At 49.2% G+C, this 11,119-nt stretch overlaps 4 protein-coding genes across 4 annotated transcripts; 3 read left to right on the top strand and 1 right to left on the bottom strand.

Annotated features, from left to right (window-relative positions):
* Positions 1-656: 656 nt before the first annotated feature.
* Positions 657-1,218, top strand: BKA67DRAFT_526991 (polysaccharide biosynthesis-domain-containing protein; the record flags this gene model as incomplete). Its single annotated transcript, XM_046098801.1, has 2 exons — positions 657-722; positions 805-1,218. The coding sequence occupies 2 exons, from the start codon at positions 657-659 to the stop codon at positions 1,216-1,218; spliced, it is 480 nt and encodes a 159-aa protein (XP_045951969.1).
* Positions 1,219-1,946: 728 nt separating this feature from the next.
* On the top strand, positions 1,947-6,536 carry BKA67DRAFT_664528 (uncharacterized protein; the record flags this gene model as incomplete). Its single annotated transcript, XM_046108397.1, has 3 exons — positions 1,947-2,395; positions 2,442-3,102; positions 3,153-6,536. 3 exons carry the CDS (start codon positions 1,947-1,949, stop codon positions 6,534-6,536), a joined length of 4,494 nt encoding a protein of 1,497 aa, XP_045951968.1.
* A 1,643-nt stretch (positions 6,537-8,179) lies between these two features.
* On the bottom strand, positions 8,180-9,348 carry BKA67DRAFT_527229 (uncharacterized protein; the record flags this gene model as incomplete). Its single annotated transcript, XM_046098829.1, has 2 exons — positions 8,180-8,958; positions 9,027-9,348. The coding sequence occupies 2 exons, from the start codon at positions 9,346-9,348 to the stop codon at positions 8,180-8,182; spliced, it is 1,101 nt and encodes a 366-aa protein (XP_045951967.1).
* Positions 9,349-10,782: 1,434 nt separating this feature from the next.
* On the top strand, positions 10,783-11,027 carry BKA67DRAFT_488248 (nuclear protein; the record flags this gene model as incomplete). The annotated part of the gene is made up of 2 exons (XM_046096943.1): positions 10,783-10,920; positions 10,974-11,027. Coding segments are annotated over 2 exons (192 nt in total), but the record flags the coding sequence as incomplete, so codon positions are not given.
* Between the last annotated feature and the right edge of the window lie 92 nt (positions 11,028-11,119).

Here is an 11,119-nt window from a genome sequence, read left to right as displayed (position 1 = left end):
AAATAAAGAGTCCGCGTTGGATTGCCCAAGACGAAGATGAAGTTCCCAGTCAACTGAACTCAGGATGGCAGAACATCTGACAAAAATGCTGCTGCTAATGAACGATCTGACGGCAGGGAATAAACCCAACGCTCTCTGGGTCCAGCACGCCAGGCCGCCACTTGGCAACGATGAACCAATGTCTGAACGGCTACGCGGTCTCTGAGGTTCCGGGCTTTAAACTGTCGCATCGCTCGGGCGTTGCGACACAAGCGCTCATACAAGGTAACATGATTCTTATTTGATTATCTGGTTGGAATCAAAGTAATGGTTCCATACTGTATGCAATGGTTTGTCGAGGTCCGTTTTCGACCGGCTAATCATCGGCGAACCTATCGCCCGCCGAGCACTGCAGCACTGCGTCACTACCCCGCCATGGGCGCAAAGTCGCAGCAGGAGCAGGAGCTCGATGGCGGGGCAAAATTAATTTTGGGCTCTGGGCGGCAACTGCCATGCGACGACCACGGACAAAATTCTTACCAGTGAAGTTATATACATACTCACATTTGCACTCACACCCACACAGAACAGCATAACGTATTGATACCCTACAAAAACGACCAACAACCACACACACACACACATACACACGCACACACACGATGGATATTCGCGAGATGGCAGCAAACAACCCGGCCCCGCCGCCGGGTTTCAATCCCGAGGAAGCTCAGAACTTGGAGGATGTAAGGCGACACACCACCCCACCAAACACTGGCATGTCCAACAGCGTGGCAATACTGACCTTTCTCCCCTCTCGCCCTACAGATGGAGAAGCAGTTTGCCGTCAAGGTCGTGCAGCACATGGAGATCTACTGGTCGATCTTGGAGAAGGTCAAGGGCTCGACCATCCGACTGACCAAGTTCGACGACGACATCTACGACCACGTCAAGAAGGACTTTCCCGAGTTCGACCCGGCCAAGACGGTCAGCGAGGACGAGATGAAGAGCCCCGAAGGCAAGAAGAGGTGGCGCGAGTTCATGATGCAGTACGAGAAGCAGATCGACGACTACAACTTCGGTACCATGGTCCGCGCCGACCCCAAGACCGAGTACACACAGTATGGCACCATCTTTGTGCCGAGGATGCAGTTTTATGCCATTGAGATTCTGAGGAACCGCGCTGGATTGAATGACTGGATTTACGAGCAGGCACAGGAGGCAAAGGCTGGCAAGTCCTAAAATGACGAAGCCGGTGGTGTTGATCTATCCGAGGCGTCCGTGAAGGCTATCCAAGTGCTGCACCATTTCCCATGTAGCTACGGCGGAGCGTGAAAATAAATAGCAGCAAAATGAAAGCAGTATGCTCGCACATCAGTCGAGGGGGCGTCACGAAACCTCAGTTTGTGGCACAAGTTAGGATGAATGACCCTCCGCTTGGTGAACAAGTAGAGCAGATGTAGAGGACCGGTCAAGGAGATTAATTGTTCATGTTGCTCGAGACTTGACCAGACTAGAAGGAATTGGAGTACGCATTTGGTAAGTAGTGAGACAATGGACAGTGGTCAATCGGGATATTTAATTGTCATGGTTGGGCCATTAAACCCCTAGTTTCCAGATGCTTTATCAATCTGATATGATGGGAGTCACTCAGTTTTTCTTTCTAGTACATCTATCGGCCGATTGCCAGTGCATCCCCAATGCTGTGGCCAACATTCACACTTATTTGAGGTCCCCATTTGAGGGCAGTTGCCTTAATGGTCCACCCCATCACCCAAAGATAACAACTACAACAATAACAACAACAACAACAACAATAACAACAGAAACAACAATAACAACAGAAACAATACTGCAGGAGCCCGCGATGCTTCCATGATGCAATTACATGCCCCATGAATCTTTTAACCTATCACTCGCCATCAAAACTCATTTCTGGCTGCTCCTTTATGTCGAAATACATAAGCTCAATGCCTGAAACAGGTCAGCCAGCGCAAGATCCATCACGACCTGTTCAACATCAGAAACCTCAATTCAGACACCTCTTCGCGTTCACAACATGGCGTCACTCATTATTTCTTGCTCCGGCACTTGTTGCATCGGTATTCGCCAGTGTCCTCAGAGCGTCACTTGCTGTTCTTGTTGGGCGGATATTTGGCCTCATCGCAAGTCATGGTAGAGACGCTCTTTCAGCAATAGACACAGTGGCGCAGGTGTCAACGTGGTGTACAGTTTTGGTCATTGTTGGCAGCATAGGATGGATCATCCACTTTGCCTTGATGTTTTCTTGGCTTGCGTTCGGCGATTTACAAGCACAAAGTGCGAGGCAGCGGATACTTGGCGCATTACTGCATAGGGATCTCAACTGGTATGACCGTCAGGTAAACGGCACTGCCGTCCTCCTTGCAAGAACGCAAACGTAAGTCGAATAGCAATCAAATTAGGTTGAATGCTGACCATCATAGTCAACTGAGGGACCTGCAATCAACAGTATGCATTGTTCTCGGCAATCTTTCCGTGGATTTCTTGACAACCGGTGCGAACCTGGTTGTCGCCTTCTTCTACTCCTGGCAGTTGACACTGGTCATCCTCGCCACGCTGCCACCCTCGATCTTCATTCTCAAGCTTCTCAGCCGGAAGCTTCAGCCTGCGATGGAGGTACAGAAACAAGAATTATCACTGGCTTCCAAACACGCGATTTCGGCCATCGCCGCCATTGATATCGTCAAGGCCTTCAGCGGCACCGATCAGGAGACATGGCAATACTCTGCCGCCATCAAGCGCTCAACGAAAGCATTTCTTGTCCAATCACGAGCAAGTGCCTGTCAGATGGCATACATGAAGTTCTGGCTGGAAATCATTTTTGTTATAGGCTTCTATTACGGCGCACTATTAGCCAAGAAAGGGATGGATCCCGGAAGCGTAGTCACGGCCTTTTACGCTACATGCAACGCCCTCCAAGCCATCGAGTCTGTTGCACCTCTATATATAATGCTTGCCAAGGGGATTTCTGCGGGTCAGACATTACAGCACATATCCAATCATGTTAAACCCAGCGGTATTACTAAGAAACCTGTTGGTAACGAGACACAAGATGAATGTGACGGTGCTATCAGGTTCCATAAAGTAAGTTCGATGCTTTCGCAATCAAATACTTGCTAACATGCCCGGCCTAGGTCTCGTTCGCCTACTCCGGTAACCCCCGTAGCCTAGTCCTGGCTCACAAGAGATTATACTTCCCAGGGCGACAGCTCAGTTTCCTTATTGGTCCAAGTGGAGCAGGCAAGAGTACCGCTGCGGATCTCCTTGTCAAGTTCTACGAGCCATATGAAGGTGACATCACCATCGGCGGCGTTTCTCTAAAGATATTAGACGATGATTGGATCCGGCGCAATATTATTCTGCTTCAGCAGGACGGCGTTTTGTTTGATGACACGTTTCTGGCAAATATTACTATGGGTATTGCTTGCTCAGACAAGGCTAACAGAGCGAGTATTGATGCCGTCTGTGATGCCACACATCTCCAGTCTACCATCGCGGACATGCCTAATGGCGTTCGAACCAGAGTCGGGAATTTCGGACATAATCTCAGCGGTGGGCAAGCTCAACGATTATTTCTGGCACGCGCACTCATACGCAATCCAGAAGTTTTGATTCTCGATGAGCCCACAAGTGGCCTGGACAGTCCAACACGCACGTTGGTTATGGAGGCAGTCAGAGCCTGGCGAAATGGGAAGACAACTATAGTCATCACCCATGATCTCACACAGATCAGGAGCAATGATCACGTCTGCGTACTTGATAAAAAGCGGGATATTGGTTGGGGTCTCCGGCATAAAATGGAGACTGCATACAAGACTTCTTTGGCTGATCTCTTGACTTCTGACAACGCCTCCATCTCCAAGGCCATTGTGCTAAGATGCTCTGATGGAGTCGGTTTGCAAAGTCAGACCCCCTCTCCGGAGCACTTGCAAGCTGAACCACAAGTCTCAATACCTCCTTTGTCCGCGACGCTATGGCCATGCATAGCATCCGCTAACTCCAAGCTCGTCAGTGGACGCTTGCGATTCGGCACTGGACCGACCACAGCCCAAGAGACATCCCGGGGGACGCAGCAACCATCGCGTACACACAAGTCACCAGTACAAATGGATTCTGGGCACTCTACAAAACTACTGCCAGATTTCTGGAGGCACCAATACAGGACAGGCAAAGAAACACTCGACCAAATTATCGACCTCGCAAGTTCGAAGACAACGGCTGTGTTGAAAGCCCCGACACATTGCCCTGATGCCCCACGGAAAATCAGTAGGACGCCGTTGAGGGATACTATTATCAAAGATATCCCTATGCTACCACCCGACGTGGGTAGAACGAGTTTGACTATGCTTCAGGAACAAGCTTATTCTGTTCGTCGACTCCGCACCAGGAATGGAGACCATGTCGAGAGCAAGAAGCGGGCAACGCCGCGAGGATCTTATATTGACACTAGTAACAACGGCGGCATTGATATAGTAGACCGGGACCCAAGCCATGAGAAGTGTCAATCAACCGAGAACACTGGCAAGATTGTTTCGCTGTATGCAACTTACCGGACCGTCTGGCCATTGCTTGACACCAAAGCACGCTGCTATCTGGTCATCGGGCTTCTCAACTGTGTTCTGCTGGCAGCCTCTGTACCCGCATTCTCTATCATTTTCGCCAGCCTCCTATCGGTATTACATCTTAGCGTCGACTCTATTCCTGATAGTCAGACATGGGCACTATTTCTTCTATTAGTCGCTGTTGTGGGCGCTACTGCCACCTTTCTAGCTAACTTTCTCATGGATTATTGCGGCCAAGTTTGGATAGATGCATTGCGCGTTGAAGCGATTTCGCGAATAATGCGACAACCAAGGCCATTCTTCGACAAATCAAAACATACGCCAAACAGGATCATAGAGTGCATGGATCGAAATGCAGAGGAGATTCGAAGTCTCGTCGGACGGTTTGCTCCAGGCGTCTTGATGATGGCAACGATGGTTCTGACGACTACAATATGGGCTTTTATCATCAGCTGGCGACTCACTCTCGTGGCGTTGTCTACCGTACCTCTTCTGTTCGGGGTAGTACAAGGTTACGCTCATGTCAGCAACAAGTGGGAGGTTCGCTATAACGTGACAGCAGAAGCAACAGCCGCGGTCATGACCGAGGCTATCACCAAATTACGAGTCGTGAGAGCCCTAAGTTTAGAACAACACTTTACCGCCAAACACGATAAGTCTGCATTGCTCACCTACCACGTTGGTTTGAAGAAAGCTGCATGGATGGCAGTGCTCTTTGCGTGCTGGCAAGCATTGATCTGGATGGTTATGGCAATTATCTTTTACTATGCGACAGTTTTACTGGCTGTACGAATCAAGCTGACTGTAGACGATATGTTGAAGGTAGTCAGTCTTTTGGTGCTCGGAATTGGTGCAGCAAGTCAGATGCTTGGCTCTATCCCTGCGACCAGCAGTGCACAAGCAACAGCAGGTCGGCTGATATACTACGCAAGTCTCCCGGTGCCTGGTGATAAAAACAAAGATAACCAGTCAAACGAGAGCGAGTACGAAGATACGAGAAAAGATTTTACTATCAAGCCTAAAAAGAAACTTGTGTCTCCCTTTCCGGTTCGTCTGGATGGCGTCTATTACTCATACCCTTCGCGTGAGGGTAAAGCAGCACATTCAGTGCTGAGCAACCTGACACTCGAGATCAGCCCCGGAATGACAACCGCCATAACCGGCCACTCGGGTTGTGGGAAGTCAACTCTTGCATCATTACTGTTACTGATGCGCGAACCGACACACATTCCTCAAGTCCGCAATGTGCGCCCATCGATTTACCGTCACCCTATCTCCTTCGCCGGGCTCCCACCAGAGCTACTCGACATGAATACTCTTCGCAACCAGATTGCCTTTGTGCCACAACAACCTGTCCTGTTCCCATTAACGATCGAGAAAAATATTACTTACGGCCTTCCAGACACGAGTCCACTTCTAGAACTATCAAACATCGAGCGCGCAGCACGACAAGCCGGTGTTCTCGACTTCATCGACAGCCTACCATACGGATTCGATACTGCGGTCGGTGAGGGCGGGCAGGCCTTGTCTGGAGGACAAACCCAGCGTATCTGTCTAGCTCGGGCTTTAGTACGGCGGCCAAAACTGCTTATTCTCGACGAGCCGACCAGCGCACTGGATCCTGAAGCTGCAGTGGGCGTACGACGAACCATTTCGCGCCTGATCGACAAGGCAAGAGGCATGCCGGGTTTGACACCGAGCCCGGTACACGGCCGACCCGTTGTTGAGACATGGGATCTGATCGCCGAGGAGTCCGCTAGCGGCAGGTGCCAAAACGAGATCGCGATAGTCATCATCACACACAATGTGGAGATGATGAAGGTCTGCGACCGGCTTGCAGTTTTAGACCGGGGCCGAATTGCAGAGCAGGGCACATTCAAAGACTTGTTGAACAAACAAGGACGATTGGTGCAGCTGATTGGGAAAGACCAGGCCCCAGAAGGTGGTGAACGATAGAGATCGAAATCTAGGGAAAGGCAAGGCCCTACGCACATAGTGCCACTACTTGGGGAACATGCACATCCCTCTGATTATTCTGGACACCAGGAAGTCCGGCAGGAGGAAAACAAGATTCTGCAGCCTGTAGAGAACCAAGAGCCGGGGGCTTTCGTCGATAAGGATGTCTTGGTGAATAAACGCGATAAAGGCGATAGGCATAAGATAATTACGGGGAAAGAGATGCTGGAGAAAGAGGCCGCCAAAAGCTTTGCCAGGCAGAGATTGGGTCGGAAATGGGGTGGTGAGACTTTTGTTGATTGGAACGGTGCGACCAGAGAGAGTGAAGAGCTCAGTCCCCCGGTTCGTTCCCATACGGTACAATCACATAGGAGGAGGCTCAGCCTGTAGGAATGTGTGCCAAGGCTGCCAAGGCCTCTACAGGCTTTTCTGTGGTCACGTAGACCAGAGACGATCATATGCGATTTTATGACTGGTGATGAACGACGTCTTGCGATCCTATTGACCTTTTTCTCTTTGTTTTCCTTTACCAATAAACAAACATGATTTTCCTTCTGCTTTCGAAGAAATATAGTATCTACTAGCCTCTCGAACTAGTCGGAAACCTGTTACGACCCTAATACGACCCCGTATCTCCGAAAAACGCTTGGTGAGGGCATTATAGCTATTTAGAGGTCTCGCGTCCCACGAAATTTTTATATTGTATTTCTAGAACCGGCATATCTCGAAAATGAGTGCAAGCCTATGAAATTCTGTACGGGTTACCAGATCGCAGGAATAGTTTTTCAGATGTTTCTTGACAAGTCGCGACGATCAAGCCCTGCCATCTTGTGATTCTTTCTCCAGCCTTTCGAGAAAAAGGTTCATGAGGCTGGATCACTCGATATTCTGGTCTCATCTTCTGGTTTGTATCTGGTTTTCACGAACGTTCCCCGTTATCTCGCTGGGGTCATCTACCGGCCTGGATCTGGTAGCACCTATTGTTTCCTTATGACACAACTCAATTGTCGCTCGGGATTGGTACGAAGTTCTAGTGACCTTTGAGTGTGTTCCGTAACGCACCATCAGAACTCCCTTATCAGAAATATCCTGTTTTCGTCTTCCATGAAGCTCAGCCCTCCTTCTCAACGCCCCTAGCCTACCATTGTCTCAAGCACTGGGCAGCAGTAGGGTCAACAACCCCAGGCGGTAGGTGGTCGGGCTGAGACAAAGCAGACAGTGTAGGGCTAAGTTTCTATTCACGAGGTAACGAGAACTCTACTGATAGAATACTAAAAAAGGAGAGAACAAAGGGGAAACTATCTAAACTGCCTGAGTTACGGACCCCGTTCAACTATTGGTCGAAGTCCTTACTAGGAAATCGGGATCGTTCCGCGACTAACTTCTTGGAAGCTAGCTTTTCTACTTGCTTTAGTGGAATATAACACCCCTTGTGGTCGATATACATGATCTTCACTAGCCATCCTATGCCTATAAAAGAAGTCGCTACGGTCGTGCTGCCAATTGGCACTGGGGCAGACTAGGTCAGCTGGTGGTCGCAGCTGTGACAAGCAGCAGACTGCGCACAAATGGTAGTCGATCAATAACTTCTGGTTCTAGCTCCCTTGCACTATGGAAGCTATAGCTTGTTACTTACCTAGGTATCAAGACCCAGTTCCTCGGATACGATTAAATACGTCGCGGGCCACACCCCACTGCGTGGCCCAAATTGAGTTATGATCCGCCCCGTTGATGACCCTGCAAGAGAACTGGATGGCATCGTCGTCCTTGCCGTCTCGGCTCCAGCAGCTTTTGAACCACTCCGGGCCGACTGTGCCATGGTCGCCAATCATGGAGTCCGTCTGGCTAAAAAAGCACTCCACAACCAGACACCGGTCCTTCTCAGCCATGGTGCGCCTGAGACGAGGCACTAAGGTGTCGTAATCTCCCCAGTCCGCCCATCCGGATGCACCCTGCGTCCTCTGCAGTAGCAGAATCGACTCGTTAGATATGCCCTGGATAGGACTAGCATAGATAAAGTCGGCTAATTTTGGATCCAAAGCCTCTGCAAAGGCTACCGCCGGATCGGTGGCGGTAATAGCGGCATCCTCTCCAGCTGGCTGAGTAGCGAACCACCGCCCAAAAGCAGTGGTGAGCCCAAAGCTGGTCTCCAATATGGGAGCGGAGACGACGGAGAATAAGGAAGCAAGCTTATCCACTTGTCCTAGCAGGGACTTAGGAAGGGCGTGCGTTACTGACATATGCCAGATTCGAGAATGTGAAGGATGAATCCATGGAGCCCCAATAGCAAGATAGGCATTATCCGGATATAGTAATTCGGGGTAATGAAATATGAAATCTAAGGCGTATACCGTACCGGCACTTTGCGCGCCTAGATGTACGTGGCGGATCTGTAGGTGTTGTAATAATGCGAATATAGCCTCTGGTTATATGCCGATCAGCCACGAATAAAACAGGAGTAGAGAGGGAGAAAAAAAGGGTTATATCTACTACGCCAGAAAGCTAGCCTCCCCTCTGCTTTTATATCAGGTGTTTCGCCAAAGCCCGGCCGGTCGGCGTTGATAATACGGACTCCATATTCTTTGGCCAGAACATCCTTGGCTATAAAGAGCATTCGAGACCCCAAAAGTGGCCCGAAAAAAAGAAAGACTTTTTGCACCTGGGGATTCTCCGTACTATGGTATCCATAATCTGCGTATGAAATGCGAAGCGCCTCGGGGCGTCCCTGAGCAGGATCCGCGGGATACGTGAAGATTCGGCTAAACCGTTCATCAGCCAGGAATCGTTCCACGTCCCGGTCCCGGACAGCCATTACGTGTAGACGGAAGCCTACGGATACTGGCAAAATCTAGCTACTACCTTACAAATAAATATAATTATGTCGTTGATGCTGATCCCAAGGAGAGGGGGGAAATGGAAATACTGTTTACATCGGTACGTAAATGTTACGAATGAGGCCCTTAACCAGACCGTAGACCCCGCAATAAGTAAAGCTAATACGAGAAGCCACAGTTAGCCTGTATTACAAAGTCACGTGACGGATCACGTTTGGATTAGTGATCCAGTGACGCTGTGTTAGTAACGGAACAATAGTTAGACCGTATGAAGGTCTCTAATTAGCCCAGAGCTTTATTCCGGGTTGATTTATAAACTATGTACACAAATAAATAAACTTGACCAATTTGCGATATTAGCGTAAATCAAAGAAATCAAGAGCTTCAATTTGATTTATTTGCTTTGTCTGTAGCTCTGCCCATGGGACTGTTCGGTGCTTGTCGGACTTAGGGAGTCTAGCCACTGGAGCTAGTACGCCTGGCTGCCAGCAACAACACGGCCAAAGAGCCCTTAAGCAAGCCTAGGTGTATAAAAGTGACAAGAAAAAGATGAGTTTCAAATAACCGAGAATTGTTTGAATAGCAACTTGCGCTTTTTTGTGCATTGGGTAATCTGTAGTGGCTTGGTTTACAGTGACCCCCGGTTTTGCGTTAATGCATGTCTGGCTAGGCCTACCGGGCCCCATAGTCAGCGCAACATCCCTCCTAAAATCATCCAACTAAACACTAAACCAATGGATGCCCTGCAAAACTGTGAAACGACACCTGTCTCCTGTGTATATAGATAAGTTTGCGAAAGCAAAAGCCGCCCAGGCAATTATGTTACTCTAATGCTTCGTTTTTAGTCCTGGACAGCTTCACACTACAGACGTTACAGTGTGCTCAGCAGTTTTGCATGTGTTCCGCTTTCGCAGACGATTCATCTTCAGTCGTCTAACCATCACCCAGAGCTCAATGCATAACCTCAACCTAGGTTAGACTAATTAGTTACAAAACCCACCGTGTCGTCAGAACGCCTATGATTACAGTTACGCCTAACTAATTCGTACATATCTCGGACTTGACCGTCTAGAACTGAAAAATGAACCAGACAGGATGGAAACGCGGATACAATCTGAGTCCGCGCCAAGACCGGCGGGAAAACCCTGACAAATCCTAGCGCATGACTTAAGTGGCTTTGGTGATATTTGAATCAACGTAAGTTTGCAGATGAACAGTGACGTGCATCGGCGCTGAGAAGTCATTGAATCACATGTTTTCATCGTTATTCTAAGATCGTTATTCACATTCGCAGCATGGAGAGCAGTGACCTCGAGCCATCGGCGGCAAATAGATCGGATGCCAACCGAACCGCGAACGTGAGTAGTTTCTAGACTGTTGCTGCCTCGTTCAAAGGTCTGAGCATTGCTTGACAGGCTTGTAACCGATGCAAGGGTCGCAAAATCCGGTGCGATGGCAAAACACCAAGTTGTGGCCATTGCGCAAAGAGGAAAGCCGTTTGCTTATACATGACGCGAAAGAAACGGGGACTCGGCAAGAGGTACCTCGAAGTGTATAGTTGTGAAAATCTCCTTCCGTGCTAAGCTGTTTACGTAGCAAGGAGTACATTCAGAGCCTTGAGGAACGATTGAAACGGCTGGAAAGTACATTGCGAAACCCGTCAGCCCCAAGACCCCACGATGATGCTAAAAATGACATGGAGTTCCCCGATGGGCCTGGTAAGTCTTTTGTTTATCTCACAATCTGCAA

The sequence above is a fragment of the Truncatella angustata genome (genome assembly GCF_020726525.1).
Source record: "Truncatella angustata strain MPI-SDFR-AT-0073 chromosome Unknown BKA67scaffold_11, whole genome shotgun sequence".
In the NCBI taxonomy this organism is placed as follows: domain Eukaryota; kingdom Fungi; phylum Ascomycota; class Sordariomycetes; order Amphisphaeriales; family Sporocadaceae; genus Truncatella; species Truncatella angustata.
Note: the sequence above shows the minus strand (reverse complement) of the source record. Positions and strands in the feature narration are given on the sequence as shown.